A 24,270-nucleotide genomic window follows, 5' to 3' on the forward strand; every position below is an offset into this window, starting at 1 on the left:
CTTCATTATAAAATTCTTTATTCCACCGCATTGCCATTTAAAATTCCAAGAATATAAGCAAATATCGTCCAAAGTCAGAAGTAGATTCAGGGTGACCATCTTCAGTGTTTAGTGACTTAATAGTATCATGGGAAGGTTCAATTCATTAAAAAGAATAATCAAGTTTCATTTGCATAATAATCAAGATAGGCTTGGTGTACAGAATTACATTTTCACTTGGCTTATACAATTCCATTTTCTCCAACCGGAAGCTGTGTAGGATCCAGGCCCACTTTCTTCATGGACACGGCCACGTCAAACAAATAGTCGTAACACTCACACCTAGAAAAGAAAAAGGAAAGAACGGAAGGTCTTAGTGAAAGAGAGTTCTCCAGCCCTCCCACATTTCTCCTCTCCGTCAGGCTAAGCCGGCTCCTAGTGCATTGTTTTTTTTCTCAATTCCAGGCCAGATTTTTCTCATTTTGCCCCCAGCATTATTAAAACATGGAAAGGAACCATTTTGAATCATGCAACCATATTACATGCATCTCAGGAAATAAAAGGGAGTTTAAAATATACTACTTAAATTTAAATTTTTTACTCCGTGTCACTTTTTGAAATAAATGTAGCAAATCATTATTAACTTGGGTTAGCCTTATTCTCCCTTCTAGCCTTACACTTGGGAGAAAAAGAGCTGTTTCCTTCTCCTTTGTATCAAGTGCACAGTGTCTCGCCAAATAACAGCTTGTCCAATAAATATTTTGTAATAAATGAATACATAATACAAATCAAGTATCTAGAAATAACAGACTTAAATTTAATTTTTTTTTTAATGTTTTCATTCATTTTTGAGACAGAGAGAGAGACAGAGCATGAGCAGGGGAGGGGCAGAGCAAGAGGGAGACACAGAATCCAAAGCAGGCTCCAGGCTCCGAGCTGTCAGCACAGAGCCCAGCACGGGGCTTGAACTCACAAACCGCGAGATCATGACCTGAGCCGAAGTTGGACGCTTAACCGACTGAGCCACCCAGGCGCCCTCAGATGACTTAAATTTAAACCACTTTGACCAATAACACACAAAAAAGTCGTACTTCCTTTCAAATCATAAAACACACTTCATTCCCTCTTCACATCTGGAGTATAGTGACTTGTCCCACATGCCCTTTGATGGATACTTACATGGTTTTGGCCTTCTCCCAGGTTTCTCCCCAGACGTACACTCCATGACGCCTGACCAGGACCGCGCAGGAGTCTGGGTATTCATTTATCGCGCGAGCCATTCGTTCTTTGAGGTCTTTCTCCTCAGGTGTATTCTCAATAATGGGTACCACTAACATATCATCATACCTATGGGACAAAACAAGCCATTTTCCCCACTAAAGCAAATAAAGGTATTCATATGTAAAATTTACAATTTTTTTCACGGACCAACTAGACATTCTCTTTGTATCTGAAAGCCACTCCACGTTATGAACAAGATTTTGCATGTTATTCTGTATATCTTGCATAGAGAGCTGTATCAAAAGACGCCTTGGGAATCTGGCAGGTATTATTCTAAGTGGCAGAAATTTGTATAGGATACCAAAACCTAACAAAGAAATTATCAAGATCATACAAGTATTTCCTTGAGGCAGAGACAATCATAGTATTTTTAATAGGAGATGAGAAATGATAGATCCAAGAACCAGAAACATAGAAAGGATTAACTATTGAACTACTTATTAAGTATGGGTTTTCCAAAGATACAAAATCATTTTATTTTATCTCTGCAAGACCTCAAAGTGTCTCAGGCAAATAAATACATACGGGTGTGGTTTATAGTACTGGGTTAGCAAGAACCTTCTGGAAATAACTATTAAAGGTGTGATAGTACTTTTAGAACATTCTCAAGTCTGTGGCATTAGAACTTCTTTCACTTCCACCTGTTTTCAGTAAATACATGTGATAAAATCAGAACATGCATTTCCTTTCTGTTCATGTAATAATATTTACGCAAATAACTTAGATACTGGTAAAATTAAGTCTATCTCTGAGGTCATTTATACCCAGTCAAACTCGGACATGTTTTCCCTTTTACATAAATTTCTCTTCCCTTGTTAAAGGAATATCTCCTTTGTCACTACCTCTATAATGGCCAAACTTAACAACAACAAAAGAAGTTCGAAGTAAAGTTTTACCAAAAATTGCTACTTTAGGGCAGGTATAGGCTAAGGAGCTGTCACGTGATAAACAGCCTGGCCAATCACTACCAGCAGCATTATGGAGATGTTTATTATTTCACTTAAGTGAAATAGAGGTAATTGAAGGATATTCTTAAAATATGGAAAGAATGAATTGCTAGCCCCAAATCTTTCTTTTTTTTTTTTTTTTTTTAATCTTATTTTTGAGAGAGAGAGACAGAGTGCAAGCAGGGGAGGGGCAGAGAGAGAGGGAGACAGAATCCGAAGCAGGGTCCAGGTTCTGAGCCCCTGATGTGGGGCTCGAACTCACAAAATGCAAGTTGATGACCTGAACCGAAGTCAGACATTTAACAGACTGAGCCAGCCAGACGCCCCCCAGATCTTTCCTAATGTTGGCCAAGAGAATCACAAACATATATTTTCCTCTAGCATACACTGAAAAGTCAGACATCTTTTCCTGAGTAAAATAATATCACAGCAAAATGAGACCTGAAATTCAACCCAAGCCACCCACTTTACAGACTGAACACTATTCCTTCTGAGTCAAATGAGGAACAGAGCCAAGATGGTCCTCTGACCTCTAAACAGCGTGCTTTTCACTCTGCCACAGGCCACCCGTGTTGCTGCCGGAAGGAAGGACAACTACACTTACATACATACGGTAACCTCCCCTGAGGAGAATTAGGTGTGTATTTGAAAGTTTTTGTTTTTCAAGCTGGACTTAAAAAATACAGAGCATCAAAACTCTCCTTTGTTCCTTCGTCCAGCCTTCACTGCCCCTTCTTTTGAAAACTGGACTCTTAGGATTCTCCCCAAATTCTGAAGAAAGATCACTGCCTCCTGAGCTGTGATAATGACCCTGTTACTGACTTCCCAGCCAGGATCAAATAGAATTGCAAAAGACATTTCAAAAAGGTTTGTATTCTTTAAAATCAGAAACGTTTAAAGTGATCAATAAAGCGTGTATGTTATGATGCATAAAAAGTGGCATGTCTTGATTCGGGCCATTCTTTTTCTCAACAGAATTCCAGAAGGCTCTCTGCTGTCCCTCTACCTGCCCTTTCACGCCTCCTTCTCATCTGCTTTTATTTCTTCACCAAAGCAACCAAACGCTGCTGAAATTAATAGCACACACAATGCCTCTCCTTGGAGACCCAGAATGGAAAGGCAATGTGGGGCTATCCTTTCCTTAGTATGTACACTTTCATAATTTAAACATTTCACTTTTGTAAATAGATATTCTGCAGTGCTGAGTAATGCTGTAGGCATACAATAAATAGTAACTAAAATCAAGTCATATTGAGTTCCCAGCGCACTAGTTTAAACATGTACATGGATTCTACTACGTGGATTAACAATAAGATATTGCTGTTAAGAACACTTTAGAAAAACTGGCACCCGTTTCCTCTAAGCAAGGTAAGGTAGGATCAGGCCCTTTGGCAAATTAAGCAGCTCAGGAATAAGAATGCCAGTACATTCAAATGAAATGCTTAGCTTGTACCTGAACACTGAGAACGCATTTCTTCCCATCCCTGTATTCTAGATTGGCGAACATTTTGGTGGGCTGGCGGATTTGGTTGATTTTATCTAGAAGGCCTCCATTCTATACCATCTATGCCACTTTCCATACTGAAAAATTATAAAAATACATAGATCTACTTAATTGAAATAATCGTATATATGAAAATATTCTAGAAATACTAAATTTGAAAAAATTAAAAATTTGTTTTATTTTTTTTTTATTTTTGAGAGCACGAGAGAGAGACAGAGCATGAGCAGGGGAGAGGCAGAGAGAGAGGGAGACACATGTCCAAAGCAGGCTACAGGCTCTGAGCTGTCAGCACAGAGCCCGATGTGGGGCTTGAACTCATTTATTTAATGTTAAATAAATTTTAACATTTATTTATTTTTGAGAGAGAGAGAGAGACAGAGTGCGAGCAGGGGAGGGGCAGAGGGAGAGGGAGACATAGACTCTGAAGCAGGCTCCGGGCTCTGGGCTCTCACGGGTCTTGAACTCACGAATTGCAAGATCATGACCTGAGCTCAAGTCAGATGTTTAACCGACACAGGCTCCCCTAGACATACTAAATTAAATCAAGATGAAGCTTTAGTCAGGGCTGAAGCTTCCTGGAGACAAAATGAAGGTGAGGGGACCACGCTCTCAGGGTGCTTCCATACAGGAACATAATCTTTCCATCTCTATAGAAAGCTCAGCCAAGGGTTTTCCACTTAACTCTGACAAACGGTTTCATTATTCATGTTGCTAATAATTTACCAAGGCTGGGGTGGTGGTGGGGAGGAGGAAGGGTGGCGTCTGATTTGTGTCACTGAGAACAGATCTGGAAGTGTAATATTAAGTGGGGTATTACTTAACATAGATCCCACAACATCTCATTAAAGGCATAAAAAAGATCAGTAGCCTCTTTATCAAAAGACAGAAAAAATACTTTTGAAATTACTTAAGCAAAAATAGAAAAAAATACCTGTAATACCCTCCCGAAGTACATTTCCTTATTCCTTTTATCATCTCTTGATGTGTAATTTTAAACTCTCGTCCTGGAAAGAGAAGGGTGGCCATGACAGCTGCTTTTGAGTGGGTATGAATCACTGCACCTGCTCCTGGAGGAGGGAGAAGAAAGTCACATACTCAGGGAACACAAAATGATACCTTTAAAAATATATATAAGTGATACATAGTATATATATATAACATATATATTATATATCACATATCATATATATATTATATATCACATACATTTATTTGTATATGATGATGACCTTGTTTTTCTTGGCATGGAATAATAAGTTGGCAGTAGACAGGAGGGGAGGGATGGAGGTAGGAAGAGAGAAATACTAACAGAAGCTGCAAAGCTGCAAAAAGCATTTAAACTTTATCAGCATCAGGGCAATGCACAATACACATGCTTAAGAAATAGCTTTTAGATGGTCTGAAGTGTAACTAGAATAATCATGGAGATCATAGTCCAATATTCCCATTTAATTAGGAGTTCCTCTGTGCCAGGCACAGGGCAAATCCCCATTATGTGTGATCTCTTGATCTTGAGTCCCCCACAACAACCAGAGATGTCAATTCTATCCCCCCGACTTAATGGTCAAGGAAACGGGGGTTCAGAGATGTTAAATCACTTGTCTGCGGTTCACAGATAGCAGTGGTGACACTTGGATTTAAACCGCGGTCATGGTGACCCTTAGTCATGGAGTTAGGCTTCAGAGTGCAGGCCATGTCTCGGTGGCATCGGGGTTGCAGGGTTTTAAGGTACAGTGTAATGGATTTACCTAAAAAAGGATTTGCATGCTATAAAATTCAGTAACGGCTATTTTTGCAATTGGAAGTTTATTTCGCTTTACGCTGGGAGAGATGTTTCATGCTGTTAGCATCTGTTCCTGAGATTTTACGCTGTCGGGAGCAGCTGACAGTGTGCGGGAACAGAACACAGCATGAGACCATGCTCAGAACAGATTTCATTCAGGGGCTATAAAAAGCATGGTTGTAATGACTTTATTGCTCTGGTGTTTCAGGTATAATTTTCTATTTTCACACCGTCCTCTAGGCTCAACCTTTCCAGACTGGTTTTCTATCACAAATTCTGGGAATTGAAATAAGACTCCTACTTTTATTATATGGTACACTAAAAAAAGAGAGAGAGAGAGAGAGACAGACAGACAGACAGCACTATTCCCACTAAAAGTAAAGGCCACAATTTTCCCTCACTTGTAATCTTACTTACCTTCTACAAGTTCCCAGAGGTAGACCTCTACACTAGAAGTAGGCATCTGATTGTAAATATGGTGTTGTCAGTCAACCTGACAATCTAGTGGAGTCATACTAGGTTGGAATTCTGGCCCCAGTACTCACTAGCTATTTATTTTAGGAAAATCTCCCAGAGCCTCTGTCCTCTCGAATACAAAATGGAGTAACAATGGGCCTTCCACGTGGGCTGATGTGAGCACTGAAAGTGTTAACATAATTAAAGTTCTTGCACACAGTAGGTGTTTGAGAAATGTTAACTACAACAATTACAATTATTTAGAAAACCTACTCTGTAGCAAATAGTTCTTTATGGTGAATACATTTTCTGCCTACCTCTCATTGTGTAAGCATTCATGAAAAGAGGAGTGCACTGGCTTTTTTTAAGATTCTTATGCGGCAGAGGTCCACTTATGTCCTGTTCATTGATGTCACAAACAAACATGTCTTCAGGCTGTTTGTAGAGGGGGGCAGAGAAGAAAAAAAAGGCTTATACGATATCAATTAGAAGTGTCCCCTTTCTGGTGTGTGCTAAGATGTATGTATGCATATTTAACCCATCTTTTAAATATTCATATAATTGTTTCTCTTCCAAAATGTTTTAGCCATTTTGAGAAATAAAAACTGTTTTCTACTGATAAAAATATTCTCAAGAGAGCTGAAGTTCTTCCTTTAGAATTTGAAGAAACAATTGATATGGAAAATTTCATATGCATGTAATGATACTTCATCAACTTAGCTTCTTGGCTTTCCCCTGTCACTTCACAACTATATTTCAGAGAAACTCTACAAAGAAATCATCATTCTAAGATGGGGGTTACAGTTTTTTCTTCATATGTCATCATAGGAGGAAAAATATAGAGTAGAATTTTCTCATCTCCTGAGAAAGGGAACTGGCACTCAGACATGTTAATCTCAGGAAGGTATATTATTCTTAAAGTTGAAGTAATTAAGCAGATCCACAGATTTTTTCCTAGTAGTGCATGCATACTTCTGACTTGTGACTTTCATTTGCCAGGGTTTATTACACTACAATATAAATGTTTTATTAATGAAGGATTATGCCTTAGGAGTTAAGTGTTATGTTTAAATTTTCAGCACTCCAGCATTAATATGGCATGAGGCTTCTCAAAAATCTGAAATAAAGTTTTATAACTTAGATTGGAATAGCTTTGCTATTGTTTAATATGAGCCAGTTTGGTCCATTGAGACCATCAACGTGATCACCCTACCAGCCTGATAAAGACAGTGTTATAATGCTGCAAAAATTATAATCACTTTGTAGTAGGACTTAAGATTGTGCCATTCACTTGTGCCCTCTAGAGGATGAATGACAATTCAAAAATATTAGTTGCATGGAGGTTCACCTTAAAAAAAAAATTTAATAGTTACTTAAGAAATGTTTATTGATTATTCATTTAAATTATCAATATAACCCCCCCTCAAAACTTCGTCTAAAATTAATTCCACTTCACAAAACAATAATAGTCAAGTAGAGAAGAAAAGAGCTTTGGGGTCAAGAAGGAAACTTTAACATACCTGAATCCGTTCCTTTTGCACTCCTGAAGGAGCGATGTAGATCTCATCGCTGGTAACACAAAATGTAGAAATTGGTATGTATTTAACTCTACTGTTCTGCTTTTGAACAAAGGCAAGTGTATTCTTACAGTCCAATCATCAATATTCTTTATAAATCAAATCACACAGAAAGCTGCTTGAATTAATTACTGATGTGTGCTGTATAGAAAGAATAACAAATTACTAATGCGCTATAATTACATTACAAACGTAATGCTGGTGATGCAGTAAAATGTTGACAGTTTTCATATATATTTCTTTATTTCTGTTTACAGTGCAAAATCAATGGTAACCAGATTTTTATCTGGTTATGGGAAATAAAACAAGTCTTTGGCATCTTTAAGCATGAGATTGCCGTTTATCTCATTAAATGTGGAACAGTTATTGCAAAATGGGAAGATATGCTCATGAGCAGATGATCTCTGTCTCACAAGGGATCAAGTTTAATTTTAGTGCTTGAAATGCTCTGCTTATAAAACATGAAGTTCAGGGACCCCTGCTGGACACCTTATTAAATTACAGCATTAACACTAAGCTACTTTTTGGGTGGAATATATGCTTCCTATTTGAAAAGCACATCTTTCTTGTGAAACTATTTGGTAATAAAGCTGAAACAACTGTGGAAAGTTAAAAATACAGATAAAAGGCACGGTTCCATCTGGAGATGTGTCTGTTACAGAATGTTGTGCTAGGGGAGATGCTATAATGTACCATTTGTCACAAAGTACTCTCAAATTTGATTGGGAAATTAATTTCAAAATCTTCTCTAAATTCTCTCCAGCCTCAACAAAGGTCCTTTGTCTCCTTTGTCAGTTTCAGTGGCTCCCAGAAGGTAGTAAAGAGCTGCCACATACATGCGATTGAAAGAAATACCAGCACCTGAATGCTCCAGCTTCTGCCGCTGAGACATGGATGTAGGGACACTGGTTCCTGGTGAAAAATGAGGATGATGGCCTATATTGAGTCAAGCCATCAATCCAGTTATTAATAAACCCATAGACTTGTAACTGACAAAAATGAAAGTTCCTTTAAGGGTCCACTTGTAAACTAAGATCTGGAAAAGAAATGTCTGGTAATGGGAGTGAAATCCAAACCACAGTAAGCTACATTCAGTTGTTTTCATGAAATAGCTCGCTTTAGAGCTTTGTTGCATAAAAAAAGCCCACGACATAAGAAAACAGAGTGGCACTCCTCTGGAACCAGTGGAATCAGAGGGATCATACGGTTAGAAAGAGTTCTTTGCAAATACCGGGGATCCAAATCTTCTTTCCTTATGTAACATGGAAGAAATTCTAGACTCATGTGTGATATATACTCAGTGGACTTGTAGGGTAAGTCTTCTTGTGTGGGGAGAAATGTATGCAGTCCTGGGAACAGACCCAAATAAAGTTTAAAACAGCCTGTTAGTAAATACACTCCATCTACAAAGTGGGAAAATTCAGGGTATTCTGTTTATTCAAGTGATTTTGTAATCTGAATCTGTTTTTATTGCTCCCTTTGTGAAAACAAAACTGATCAACTTTGGGTAATTAAAAGATTAGCTAAATATGTTTTAGAAAAAATATATATTTACATCTACAAAGAAGCAGGTACCTGGATAAAAATGTAAAGATGACAGAAACTCTATTTTATTTTTGAGAGAGAGCGTGGGGGAGGGGGAGAGGGAGAGAGAACCTTAAGCAGGTTCCATGCCCAGCACAGAGCCTGATCTCAGGACCCTGAGGTCATGACCTGAGCCAAAATCCAGAGTTGGACACTTAACCGATGAGCCGTCCAGGCGCCCCGAGAGCCTTATTTTAGAAGGGAAATGTGCCAAAGACTAAAAGGGAAGTATTTACTTGGTGCCGTAAGCCACAAACAAAAAGCATTTTGCATCTGAAGTATTAAGTTTTGAAATTTATTTCCCGGTACTGCTCTTTCACTATTCCATAAGGGGGGAAACAAAATTCAAGAGTTCAAAATACATCTATGTTCAGTTGCGTCTATTTTTATTTACTGCCTAGCTATTTAAAAAAATTTAAATCTAGGGGCACCTGGGTGGTTCGGTTGAGCGTCTGACTTTGGCTCAGGTCATGATCTCGTGGTTCCTGAGTTCAAGCCTCCCATTGGGCTCACTGCTGTAGCTCAGAGCCTGTTTTGGATCCCCTGTCCCCCTCTGTCTGCCCCTCCTATTTATGGTCTCTCAAAAAAAAAAAAATTTTTTTTTTAATTTAAATCATAATATACCTCACATATCTTGTCTACACTACAGGTTTATCAAATTTAATTTTAATAGCATGAATAGGACTGGTGTCTCTGACACGTTTCAGTATCACACCATGAAAACAGGAAATGCGGGGCACCTGGGTGGCTCAGTTGGTTGAGCGTCCAACTTCAGCTCAGGTCATGATCTCACACTCCGTGAGTTCGAGCCCCACATCGGGCTCTGTGCTGTCAGCTCAGAGCCTGGAGCCTGCTTCAGATTCTGTGTCTCCCTCTCTCTCTGTCCCTCCCTTGCTCATGCTCTGTCTCTCTCTGTCTCAAAAATAAATTAATAAAAACATTAAAAAAAACAAAAAACAGGAAATGCTAAATGTGAATGGTAGTGCCCCAACCTAAACACAGTGGCTGCTGAGTGTCTTGGAATTGCTTCGATTACTGTCATTTTCTTGCTTTTCTATTTCCTCCTTCTGATTTAACTCTCATATGTATCTTAAGCTGTCTTTTATACACATCTTTTGGTACCACACACAAGTAGTATAATCTAAAATGGTAGCAGCCAAACCTTGGAATCAGTAAATAATTTTATATCTCCAAACATAATCTATTGGGTCTGTCCTTCATTCCAAATTTATTTGCTTTAAGCATCAAAGAAAACCAAACTTTCACCTATAACACGAGAATAACATAGCAGATAGTTAATGATGTGGGTTTATGAAGTCATTTAAATACTAGGAAAAAAATTCAACATTTTACTACAAATTACCCCTTTACTTTGCTTTATTTTGCAAAGCACACGTTTAATAACAGTCCAAACAATGCCATAAAATTGGGGCTGTTTCCACCCGTGACCTCCAGGAGGAGCTCCTCACCCATTAAGAACCTAACCAAGGACCAAACATTTTCGCTTATGACGCAATGTCCCCATAAATTGATTGTAGTGCTGTAAAAACCATTTAATTTTAAAAGGTGCCCCGTGAGTGTTTTAGGGTGACCACACACATTTTCAGTGCATGGGTTAGTAAACTTCTTCTAGAAAGAACATAGTCTTTTATGTCTTTATGATAAATAAATTTACTTTTGAGATTTGCATTCCATTTTCACTTTGCCATTTTTTTTAATGTTTCTTTGTTTTGAGACAAAGAGTGAGGGAGAGAGAGCAAGCGAGCAGGGGAGGGGCAGAGAGAGAGGGGGAAAGGGAATCCCAAGCAGGCTCCACGCTGACAGCATGGATCTCACGAACCATGAGATCATGACCTGAGCCAAAATTCAAGAGTCAAATACAACTGACAGAGCCACCCAGGTGCCCCATCACTGCCATTTATTTAAAGAGCCACTTCAAAAATGGTTATTTGAACTCAGTTTGATAGAATTATTTTGTACATATTTGTACATACATAAATTTCTGCATATGCAAATAAAAAGCAGTTAACTAAAGGCAATGTTTAGAATAGGATTTATTATAAATATAGCTGAGAAACCAAATTATTGGGAACTCAACTAAATGGATAAATGAAACAACAGTGACAAATGTCATTATCTTAGGACTTTGCTCTGAAGAGTCAACTTGAAAGCTTTGGCAAAATAATCTGAAAACCTGCCAAATGCTGAATTGGATTGATGGAGCACTGGGTTGACAGAGAGGAGGCACGGATGGATGTGCGATGCACCATGAGGAACATGACCTTTCCAGACTGAGTGCATCCCTATACATGGAACTGTGACAGCTGGGTCCCTACTGACGTTGCCCACAGTTCAATTACTATTCCATGAGTTACTCGGTAATTTGAAGTAGATGAAATTTCACTGGCATCATCCTGTAGTATACCGAAAAATCTCTTTTGTTCTAAGCATTCTGATTAAATTTTCCATTCCATTCCTTTCTACGAAATGCAGCCCCCTTGGCGGTATTACTATATAGATTCGATATTATATAAATGTTATATTAATTCAATTTTGTTAAAGAAAGTGAATTAGGATAAAGAAAGAAATCAAGTTACTCAGTTTAACATTCAGCCTCCAGATAGTACTATTCCTAAAACAGTTCAGGAGAAAAAAAAAACATTCATCCTATTCCAGAAACACTTGAAAGAATGAGTTTCTACAACTTGTATTTTCATTACTAATAGTCACTTGTTTCTTTAACTTCTTGGAGGAAAGACACTGAACATACCTAATGAACAAGTAAAATTCTTTCTGTTTCAACCAGTGTTTCTTGTTTTATCGTCTGAGCAACAAAGACCAGCAGGTGCTATCCATGAATGATGATACATGATGCACTTAGAAAGGCATAATGTCGTCTTTTGACTTAATAAAATGTAATTTTTAGTACTTTTGATGGTTCGTAATCTGTGTTTAAGTGACTTTAAAATATGTATCTGAACCCTTGAAACAAATCCTGCTTACCTAGAAAGGACCCTTTCTTTCTTTTTTTTTTTAATTTAATTTTTAATTTTTTTTAATTTACATCCAAAGTACTTAGTATATATATAGTGCAACAATGATTTCAGGAGTAGATTCCTTAGTTCCCCTTACCCATTACCCCGTCCCCCCTCCCACAATCCCTCCAGTAACCCTCAGTTTGTTCTCCATATTTATGAGTCTCTTATGTTTTGTCCTCCTCCCTGTTTTTATATTATTTTTGTTTCCCTTCCCTTATGTTCATCTGTTTTGTCTCTTAAAGTCCTCATATGAGTGAAGTCATATGACATTTGTCTTTCTCGGACTGACTAATTTCACTTAGCATAATACCCTCCAGTTCCATCCACGTAGTTGCAAACGGCAAGATTTCATTCTTTTTGATTGCCGAGTAATACTCCATTGTATATATATACTACATTGTCTTTATCCATTCATCCATTGATGGACATTTGGGCTCTTTCCATACTTTGGCTATTGTTGATGGTGCTGCTATAAACATGGGGGTGCATGTGTCCCTTCGAAACAGCACACCTGTATCCCTTGGATAAATGCCTCGTAGTGCAATTGCTGGGTCGTAGGGTAGTTCTAGTTTTAGTTTATTGAGGAACCTCCATACTGTTTTCCAGCGTGGCTGCGCCAGCTTGCATTCCCAAGAAGGGACCCTTTCTAATTCCAGACATAGAAACATACCTGGCAGTGTGCAATTTAACTTTGGGACTCCAAAGACCGAGGACCAAATTATTCTGTTTAGAAATTGTGATTCTTAAATCCTTAGGTATTTATTGTATGTACAACTTCTACACACTTGTCATTCAGTTACGCAAATACTCATTTCTCCATTTAGAAACTAGATACTTTCACTATCACATAAAACTGAGTACCAGTTGTTCTTTGTACATAACACATATTAGGCTCTTCATGGGCTACTTACATGGAGAATTCTCACAAATGACATCAGGCAGAAACTTACCCATGTTTCAAGCTAATTCCTCCTCCAGTCCCAGTGACCCAGCCCAAGTGGTAAAACTGTTTGCAAAGCTCTGGGATCAGGTATCTTGGATGTTCCTTGTCCTTAAAAAGAAGATAAGGATTTTTCAAACAGACATTATATTATTGGGTGACTTTTCTAGCTGACATCTTTGCTAAGAAGCCAAGAAAATCTACTATAGAGAGGGTACCATGAGGGAGAAAACTATTACAAAACATACTTTGTTTTTTAAAGTTTTTATAAAACTTTTTTTTTTTTTTTAATGTTTATTTTTGAAGGAGAGAGAGAGAGACAGAGTGTGAGCTGGGGAGGGGCAGAAGAGAGGGAGACACAGAATCCAAAGCAGGCTCCATGCTCTGAGCTGTCAGCACGGAGCCCGATGTGGGGCTCGAACCCACGAGTTATGAGGTCATGACGTGAGCTGAAGTCAGACACTTAACTGACTGAGCCACTCAGGTGCCCCCATAATTTGTTTTCGATGTTTAGAAAGTGGATCTATGTTATTTGGCAACCTGGAATTATTCAGGATAGGGCCATATAGTCCAACGCTATGGAATAGGCTATAAGAACAAGGTGGGGAAATGCCCAGTATATAATGCAAAGCACCTACTGCAATGGCTGAAATAAAATAGAATTTAGTGCTGAAAGGAACATGTTTTGGTCTGTCCAGCAAACTTCATTACACAAAACATCTTATTCAGTGAAGTCATGATATACATATGACAGCTATTTGTTCATATTCTGTGTTGGTCTGATTTTATTTTTATTCTAAAATGTCTTTTTTCCATAGTGATTACATTGTTTTTGCTTATTACAAAATCAATATATACTCACTATGGAATATAAAGTCAAGAAAAAAACATAGGAAGGACTCACTCAGAAGCAATCACAAATAATACTTTCTGGGCCCATTTGTATGAAGATATGTGTGTATAGGAACAAATGTATATATGCTGGGATGAACATAGAGCTTTTATTCATGTATTTTTATTGAAGTATAACTGACATATAGCATTATATTAGTTTCAAGTGGATAACATAAAGAGTAGGTATCTGTGGGGGCGCCTGGGTGGCGCAGTCGGTTAAGCGTCCGACTTCAGCCAGGTCACGATCTCGCGGTCCGTGAGTTCGAGCCCCGCGTCAGGCTCTGGGCTGATGGCTCGGAGCCTGGAGCCTGTTTCCGATTCTGTGTCTCCCTCTCTCTCTGCCCCTCCCCCGTTCATGCTCTGTCTCTCTCTGTCCCAAAAATAAATAAACGTTGAAAAAAAAAAATTAAAAAAAAAATAAAAATAAAAAAAAAAGAGTAGGTATCTGTATATTGTAAGTGATCAGCACAATAAATCTAGTTAAAGTAAGAGCTTATTTTTATGAAGTCTGATGATTACTTCTTTAGGAATAAAAAAATATGATGTTTCCCCATTTTTTAAAGTTAAAGTTAATAAAACCCAAAACAATAATGAAAAATGCAATGAATTCCATTTCTGGCAGTATGAAATCTAACTTTTACCTTGAAAACAACTGAAAATGTTGAGTAATTTTTTTTTCCTGAATAAAGTTAAAAACAAAATTTCAAATTAAATTGCTGAGCTAGCAAAAAAGTAAAGAAGGCTTCACAGTGGCCATAAAAGAAAGCAGGGTGGGGGCTCCTGGGTGGCTCAGTCAGTTAAGCATCCAACCCTTGATTTCGGCTCAGGTCACGATCTCATGATTCGTGAAATTGAGCCCCACATTGGGCTGTGTACTGCCAGCGGGGAGCCTGCCTGGGATTCTTTCTCCCCTCTCTGCCCCTCTTCTGCTTGTGCAAGCTCACTCTCTCTCTCAAAATAAATAAACATCAAAAAAAAAAAAAAATAGTTGTTAAAAAAAAAAAGAAACCAGAGTGAGTCTACCCCGGAGGGAAGCTCTGAAGCCATTTCCCTGAAGGTATTTGCAGATCTCTGGTGAGCTTGACCTTCAATTTTGATAGCTATGCAAGCTGTCAGAAACACGAAATAAACCCTAGGGTGTGTGCTCAGAATGAGGTACCTAATAGGAAATCCCTCCACAGGCTTGAAACCAGATAAGAGGTTATACCCCCCAGGTAAGGGTAAACAAGAAATAGACCCTCTGTGCACAAAAGCACAGCTGGGAAGCTTGCCTGTATAAATCTTGGCACTGGATAAAGGGGAGAAATACCTTTGGGCCCAGAGAGGGCTGACTCTTGAGCACACCAAGTTTTTAGCTACTTCACTGGCTTTCTGAAATTATAGTGTTTTCCCCGATTCACTGTTAATATTTTACATACACTTTGTATTTTATCATAAATAATAGTTTGATGGAGTCGACTTCAAAATGTAAAATTAAGAACATGGGAATGTTAAAATTTTTTAAAGTTCTGACTCAACACAGGCTTAGGAGTTAACGGACATAAAGTCAAACTTTCGTTACACTATTTATTGCTTATATGACTATGGGTTTCGGTTTACTAATCTACAAAATGAGAATATTATGAGGAGTAAAAAGAGATACAGTGCTACAGGCTTCCAGGTATGGAGTGAGTAAGTTTTTTTAAAAATGAGAAAAAATGGAGATAAAGCATCCAGGACAACGTGTGACAATGTTAGTTTCCCTCCCATTTTTTTCGATGTTATATTAGTTTTTTCAATGTACAATAAACTCTGACAATTTAGGCAATGCTCGCCATAGTAAATGCAGTTACCATCTGTCACCATACAGTGTTATTACATTATCGACTATATTCCCTATGCTGTACTTTTCATCCCTATGACTTATTTATTTTATAATTGGAAGTTTTACCTCCCTCCCATTTAAAGTGCTAAAAATTCTGGAATTGAAACTAATAATAAAGCTGTGTTGGTTTTCCTTATATCTGTCCCTACAAAATCTAGCCAGAATTATCCATGCCTTGTATAATTTGCCATTTTCTTTTTTAGTGATACAAATGATATTTTAATTATATATTAAAGAACAGATAAGGAGAAAACTCCTACAGTTTTCCAATCCTTAAAACCATCCATTTGCACAGAAAGTTGCAAACATTATAGAAAACAGTCTGTTATTATGGGTCTCCCCTTTCCCTTTTGTCTTCCAGTCCTGAGTTATTGTAGCAACTAGCCAGCTTCATACTACAGTGATAACCATGATAAGGCCGTTCCTGTTAATAAAGTTTCATTCATTTGTTCATACCCACAAAATTTCAATTTTAGGAAACTGTAGCAGTGGGAACTAACAGATATATTTGGTAAAAATGCAATCATCTAAATTGTTCAGAATGGTAAGAAAGTAAGTATCAGAATGTATATTTCACTAAGAATTGACAAGAAGCTTAGTTAATATTTACTTCTCCCCTGAATGTCAGTAATATTACTTATCTGTGACTATTATGTCTGGGTTTGTAAGAATTTTGAAACACATAACTGAAGATAGATTGCAATCAACTTCTGACAGTAGAGGTCCTATAGTGTGAGGGAGAAACATTTAACAGTATTTTGTATATAGCAAAAACATTAAAGCCTAAAAAGTTTTTGAAGCAATACTTAATTTTTCCGGTTTTTCAGTCCCGTTATTTTTTTTTTTTTTTTCAACGTTTATTTATTTTTGGGACAGAGAGAGACAGAGCATGAACGGGGGAGGGACAGAGAGAGAGGGAGACACAGAATCGGAAACAGGCTCCAGGCTCCGAGCCATCAGCCCAGAGCCTGACGCGGGGCTCGAACTCACGGACCACGAGATCGTGACCTGGCTGAAGTCTGGACGCTCAACCGACTGCCCAGGCGCCCCTTTCAGTCCCGTTATTTTATGGAAATCAGTTTCACTGTCACTGAAATACTTGCTCACAGCCAACAAGGATTCTACTCCCCTTCCCCACCTTTTCTTTCAATTGAAGCATAAGAGAGGTACTGCTTGGACAGAGGTTTGCCTGGGGGACTCTCAAAACAAATATAAAATAAACACGTGTCAAATATATTATTTAACCCATCAGCTAGTGAGGGAACCAGAAACATGATACTGCTGTGTCCAAAGAGAAGGCAAAACATCACCCATATAAGTAATTAGGAATTCTAGATTTATAAATGAGGAAAAACTGGACAATATCCACCAGGCAGCAATGAACTGAATGTCCAGAATGCAGCCTGCATTTCTAGGGTCAGTAATCATCTGCATTACTGTCAGGATTCTACAATTACAGAGTTGCACAATAGCTCAAAGATAGCCCGTGACACCTAGTGATCTTTTCTGCTCATTTCAGTCTTTCAAAATTCTTGACACTGGCCCAAGGGAGGGACTGGATTCAGACACGGCCAAGTTGTTGGCCTTTTTTCAGTCTCTGGGCTTTGTTTCTCTCTGCACATCTCCTTCTCCTCTCCGTGCGTACTGGCTTTCTTTGCAACTTTACCTCCACCGACCCTATTTCTCCCTCCCACTTTCACCACACTTACAAACTCTTTTTCACGCCAGTTAGGCACTGACTGGAAGAAATGAGAAGGCGTGGAGGCTTGCTTCAGCTTTGACCCTCAACTAGCTGAATGCCCTAAGGCAAGTCCGTGACCCTTTCTGGGTATCAGTTTCCTTATGCTAATAATCTGGATCAGTGATTTCCAGACTTCTGATTTTCAAAACCAGAGTTTGTAGGGGCGCCTGGGTGGCTCAGTCGGTTGAGAGTCGAACTTTGGCTCCGGTCACGATCTCACCGTTTGTGGGTTCGAGCCTCACATCAGACTCTGTGCTGACAGCTCAGAGCCTGGAGCCCGATTTGGATTGTGTCTCCCTTTCTCTCTGTCACTCCCTGACTCATGCCCTGTCTTCCTCTGTCGTCTCTCAAAAATAAATAAACATTAAAAAAAATTTTTTTTAAGCCAGGGTTTGTTGTTGCTGCTGTAGTTTAAATTTTAGGGACTGACATAAGGTTGCCAAGTTATAACGGTAATTACATTTAACCAGCTACTCTCACCTTTTTCAAAAAAGAAAGTACATTTTAAAATTTTATTTTTTTTAAGTTTATTTATTTTGAGAGAGACAGAGAGTGTGAGTGGAGGAGGGGCAGAGAGAGAAAGAGGGAGAGAGAGAATCCCAAGCAGGCTCCGCAATGCCAGCACAGAGCCCGATGCAGTGCCTGAACTCACGAAACCAAGAGATCATAACCTGAGCCGAAACCAAGAGTTGGACACTTAACCAACTGAGCCACCCACGCGACGCCCAAAAAGTACATTTTTAACATAAAGAAAAGAGTAGGAAGGTTCATCTCAAAATAAAAGGTTGTCCTTTAAACCGAATGTGTTAATTTTGTGAAATTCACTTTTTGATTGTCCTTACTTTCTTATTTTGCAACAGTTGAGTAAAAACTCTTTCAAGGACTCATTTGGGGAGGAATAAGGTTATCTGTCCCTATTTGGTCTCCTTGCCTACAATTTCTCCTTTCTCTCCCTCTTCTCTAGCTTACCCTCCTCTCTCCCATGAGCACTAAAAGAATATACTGCTTTGATCACTGCACCCCATCCCTCCAATCACTTAATGCTCAGGTGCACCTCCTTGGTCTGTTATTTAAGTCCTTCTGCTTTCTTGCCCCAATTTTACTTTTCACCCATTTTCTTTCAGTCCATTTTGATACAAATCTCTCAGTTCTATTCAACTTAGTTGTAGTCAGCCTCCAGGATGGCTCTTTGTGATCTCTGCCTCCTGGTATTCACACCCCGCGGTGTAGGCCCTTCTCACATCGTACTAGGGCTGCGTGGCCAAAGGACTACAGTAGTACAGGGGAAGTGACAGCGTGTCACTTCTGAGATTAGGATATAAGACACTATGGCTTCTGTCTTGGTTGCTCTCTGGGGGAGCAAGCCAGCGGCTACATGGAGAGGGTACTCAGCCTACACAGAAGGCTGTGTGGTGAAGAATTGGAGGTGTATGGACAATCATCAGTGAGAAATGGAGGCCCGCCAACGACAATGCGGCATGCCTGCAGCTCCAGCTGCAATCAGGCCTCGAGATGACAGTAGCTCCAGGGGACAGTTTGTCTGCCACCTTAGGAGAGACCCTGAGCCAGAACCTTGAGCCAAACTCCCCTAGACTCCTAATCCTCAAACTCTGCGAGACAGTCAGTGTTTGGGTTTTAAGCCCAAGTTTTGGGGTACTTGCTATGGAGAGCACTAGTTAACTAAGACATATTTTCTTTCTAACCAAGTGCGTCTTTTTTTTCTCTGCACTGTTGTTGCTCGTGGTGGATTTTCAATTATTGCGACTCTGTCAGGCTCCTGCCTATCAGCGTTAACACCAGGCCCCCTATCGCTTCCCCTGTAATTCCTTCTGCCATCATCCCAGCAGGAAGTGATCGCTCCTTCCTCTAATCCCATGCCACAGCATTTGCTCTATGTACCTGTCCTTTCGTTTTTTATTATAGAGCCTTCTCATCCATTCATTTGGCAAACTTCTGCAGGCCCTGAAGAAATGAATAGGAGGAAGATAAAACCCTTGCCCTCAAGAAGCTTACAATCTAGTATAGAAGTTATGAAAGGACAAAGCAATACATAATACAGGGCAGTCCAAGGAAGCCACTTACCGGTGGGAGGAAGAAGCTAGCGGTGGGAGGGAGCAGGAGTCGGGCAAAGCTTCACAGAGGAGGGAAGGGTGAGTCAGGTTTCAATGAAAGATGGTGGGAGTATGCCAAGCATTTCCTGGCAATTCAGCCACTAACACTTGACAAAGTCCCTGCCCTAAAGAAATTTACATTCTGGGGGTAGTTTTAAAAGAGCAAAGAGAGGAATAAATTATAATAAGTAGGAAGAAGGAGGGGTGCCTGGGTGGCTCAGTCTGTTGAGCGTCTAACTTTGGCTCAGGTCGGGATCTCCACTGAGTTCAAGCCCCGCGTCGGGCTCTGTGCTGACAGCTCAGAGCCTGGAGCCTGCTTCAGATTCTAGGTCTCCCTCTCTCTCTGCCCCTCCCCCGCTCATGCTCTCTGTCAAAAATATATAAACATTAAAAAAAATTTTTTTTAAATAAGTAGGAAGAAAACAAGGAACTTAAGAGAAACGTAGCAGATTGACTTTGAATAAGGTGGTTACGGAAAGCCTCTCTGAGCACTTGACAATCTAAAGCCCACAGAATGTGAAAAACAAACAAACAAACAAACCAGTGTGTAATAAATGAATGTGCTTGCACACACAAGGTTTGTCTGGGGTGCAGCAAGCACTCCAGGCAGAGAAGACAGCAGATGTAAAGGCCCTGGAGTGAGACAGTGCTTAACACATTTGATGGAAAGAAGGCCAGGTGGCCGGAGCAGAGTGCTGACAAGGAAAGTGCTGAGAGAGGCAGATGAACTTGTACGGGCCAGGTCACGCAGGGCCTTGGAAGCCATGCTGATGAGGACAGTCTGGCCGAGAGGGGGCTGATTCACAGTAAGAGAGACAGGGAGAGGGACAGGAACGACTTCTGAATGTGAGAGGGGAGGCAGATCCTGTGCACAAGAGGAGAGATTGGGCTTCCGCCATCTTGAAAAACGAGAAGGTGGGTTTCCGTTTCAGCAGGTCGCTAGGTTTTGTGGTAGGAAGGCAAGTAAGTTCATATCCGGTGTCTTCTATTTTCTTAAGTATAAACAAAGCCATCAGCTGAGGAACGATGTGGGGACGGGGTATGAGAGGCTTGAAAAGATAATAAAAGGTATAATCTAGTCCTCTCAGGGAGTGGGACAGTCAAGTACTGGGGAAACATGGGATGGTTGTTGGGCAGTGGTAAGGGTCAATTTGGGGTTGAAATCTTGAATACGAAGTGAGGCCGCTCAGTGCAGTGATGTAATTTTCTCTAGGAATGCAGCTCGGTGCAATCACAAAAACGATGGGTTCACTTTGGGTTTTTGCTAGGCCAACTATCTTTGTAAATTAGGTCAACCTTAAAGTACGAATTGTTTTAATAGGTTGGGTGTGGAAACCAGATCTTAGTGGGTTAAGAAGTGAATAAAACTTAGAGGCAGAGAATTGTGAAGACTCTTTCAATAGTGTGGCTATGAAGGGCCAGATAGGGAAACCAAAGGGAAAACTGGTTAATAACAGAGTTTTAGCATGTAAAGGAAACTCTGAAATAACCAGTTTTCCTTTCATGCTAAAAGGTAAAATTAGGGAAGGGGGAGAGATTAGCACCACAGGAAAGCAAAAGCCTAATAGGTCAATCTTTGTGGAGACAGAGCAGCCGGAATTAGACCAGGGAAATATTTATCTTAAAAGGAAGAAGAAAAGTAAGGAAGATATGTAATAATACGATTAATAACAAAAATAGTTAATATTTATTGAATACTTATTTTATGCCAGGTAGTATTCTAAAAGCTTATATATACAACTTAATCCTTATAATAGCTATATTATGCTAAGAAAGATTGAGGCACTTGGGTGGCTCAGTTGGTTGGAGGTCCAATTCTTGATTTTGACTCAGGTCATGATGCCAGGTTTGTGGGATTCAGTCCCCGTGGAGCCTGCTTCATATTCTGTCTCCCTCTCTCTGTCTGTCCCTCCCCCATTCACTTGCTCTCTCTCTCTCTCTCTCTCTAAAAAAAAAAAAAAAAAAAGAAAGAAAAAAGAAAAAAAAAGATTAATGCATCCAAAATTGCCCACATGGCAACTGGCAGAACCAAGATTTTCGCTGGCAGTCAAATTCTAGATGTCTTGTTCTTAATCTTAACATTATAATGTAGGTGGGAATGGGAAGAAATTGAAGTTAAGATGTTCACAACTAACAGCTTCATTTTCTTTGTGTTTCTGGAGGCGAAGTCACCTTCAAAGCAGGTTTGGGGGAAAGAATGAGAGGAGATGGTGAGGTCTGAGGATAGTCACTTCAGGTAATGTAAAGGGAAGCTCCTGGCGGGGGGGGGGGGGGGGGGGCTCCCAGGAGGTGTCCAGGAGCCAGCTGCAGTAGGACACAATAATGTTTGTAGAGACACAAATGTGTGTAGTTGAGGGACACTCTCTCAAACCCCATCCCTTGGGGGTCTGCGTGGGAGGCATTTAAGTAAAGGCAATTAATTATTTGTAATCCAGTATGATAGATCCTATGATGGGGGCTACACAGAGAGAAGCGTCAGAGTAAAAAAAGAAAAGTCCTTCACCCCAAAAAGGTGTGAGGTGAAGGGGCAGTGGTGGAGCAGGGAAGGGTATGGCCATGGGAATACGTTGCTAGAGTGGAGGGGAGGGGTAAAGATGTACAGAACTGATGAGGTCAAGGGAAGGGTGTTGAAAGGCCTTGTGTTATAATAACAGCAAAGAACAAGTATTTATTCAGGGTTGACATACATAGGACACTATGATATGTAAGGTAAAATTAAAAAACAGAAGTAGTTCTTGGTTTATTTCCCAGCTAAGCTTAGCTGCCTACAAAGTAGGGAACATGCTCTTGATATATACCTACCGGATAGTGCTTTGCCCAATAAACACTGTGAATTAAGATCACATCTCCGACATTAAGAAAAGTCCTGTATCAGAGCTTACGAACTGGTGGCTCATGGACCAAACGAAGCTTACTGGAAGTGGTTTATTTAAGTGCATATGCAAATCTGTTGTGGGTAGGGCAGCTCTGTAACCTGGCAAGCACATTTAGGTGGTAGTCACTAGTCAGCTCAACCCAGATCCCATGAAGGAATACAAGCTCAATGCCATCAGATGTACCAAAGTTTTAACAGAAGCCTGAAGTGTTCTGCATTTTGAAAGGTTGGCTAATATTTCTTATGAACAATAAGTGAAGCAAACACAGCTGTTGGCCCAGCTGTCTGTTGGCCACGTTTGGTTTGAGAGGTCTTGTTTATTCTCAGATCCCTTGATAAAGGCTCTCTTTGATGCTCCTTTAGATAATATTTCACCAAGATTCACTTATTGGTGGCATGAACACACATGCTATTGAAACATCTTAGCAGAGATTCTACTAACAGGTTGCTTTCTGCAGTTTCCACGCACGCCTGCCTAGCCATCTGACCTGTATCCAACATCCTCCCCCTTGCTATCCAATTTTTCCTGTCCAGCATTCCATCCTCACAGTTGTCTTTGCTAAGCTGTCTTTGCTTAGCTTTTGCTAAGCCGTGGGAGTATTCCCACAAGATTGACAAGTATTTCGCAATAAGATCTCCCACGTTACGACTTTTTTAACTGGGACCTTCAGTCAGTCCTAAGAAAGAACAGGAGGAATAGGGGGCTAATTTTAGGGGGCTATCCCTGCCTCTTAAGCAGGGGTTCTCTCATTGTATTGTAATTGTTTACTCCTCTAGTTTTCCTCCAGACCGCAGGCCATTTGTCTTAATCCTCGCTGTATCCCTGGGCACACAGGTATTCCATAAAGCTGTTGGGGTGTATACCCAGTGAATGAAAAGCAGATGCAGCCCGAGGGTGGATTTTCCTTTGACTTCTGCTCAAGGATGATCATCCCATAATCACTCTAAACTGAGGCAGGCCGAGAGGGAAAGTGGGGGCTACTGAAGCACAGCCTCGGTTTGGCCACCGTCTCCCGAGCGCCTACTGCCTGCCAAACGTCGGGCTGATTGCCAGGGCGCAGAAAATAAGCTCGAGGGCAGTCTTAGCTCCATTTCCACTCCAGTGCCTCCTGTTGCCTCGTTTGCCCTGTATTCCCGGTAAGTTGTTTCAAAACACACTCAAGATGCGCAGCGCTCTCCTCCGTTATTTTCCCTTTTTCAGCGTTTGGCGCCCAGCGCCCGTCATCGGAACCCAGCCTCGGGAACAGCGACTGCCGGGGCCTCGAATCGGCCTGCGGAGCCAGGGCGGCGGGTAGCGGGGGTGGCGTCCACACCGGTCCCAGGCCCCCCAGGTCGGCGCCCCGCTCCCGCCGCCGCACGCCACCTGTGCCTCAAGTCCGGGCAAACAGGGCACCCGCGGCCCCGCCCCTACCTTAGCGCCGCAGTGCTGCGAGCAGCAGTCTCCCTCCGGAGCGTGACAGCCCGACATGGCCCTGATGAGGGGAACCCACGGCCTCCTATCTTTGAGCGGCTTCGGGACCGAGGTTCGTCTGGGCTAAGAGCAGTCTGTGGCGTGACCACCGCTGCAATCGGGCGGCGCTGAGGGCAGCTCGGGGGCGGGTCCAAAAGGCGGAAGGCGGGTCTTGGAGGGCCTCGCGGACAGGAGATCCAGAGGCGCGGCCTCCTGGCTGAGGGGCGGGGCCAACGAGGTTGGAGG

General features: G+C 40.6%; 1 protein-coding gene across 1 annotated transcript; it reads right to left on the minus strand.

Annotated features, from left to right (window-relative positions):
- Position 1: 1 nt before the first annotated feature.
- Positions 2–24,270, minus strand: LOC123601583 (APAF1 interacting protein). The gene is made up of 7 exons (XM_045484936.1): positions 23,986–24,270; positions 13,100–13,200; positions 7,471–7,519; positions 6,268–6,385; positions 4,643–4,778; positions 1,159–1,326; positions 2–321 (listed from the first exon to the last, which is right to left on the minus strand). The coding sequence occupies exons 1-7, from the start codon at positions 24,040–24,042 to the stop codon at positions 222–224; spliced, it is 729 nt and encodes a 242-aa protein (XP_045340892.1). The 5' UTR covers positions 24,043–24,270; the 3' UTR covers positions 2–221.

This window comes from Leopardus geoffroyi, chromosome D1 (genome assembly GCF_018350155.1).
Source record: "Leopardus geoffroyi isolate Oge1 chromosome D1, O.geoffroyi_Oge1_pat1.0, whole genome shotgun sequence".
Taxonomy (NCBI): Eukaryota; Metazoa; Chordata; class Mammalia; order Carnivora; family Felidae; genus Leopardus; species Leopardus geoffroyi.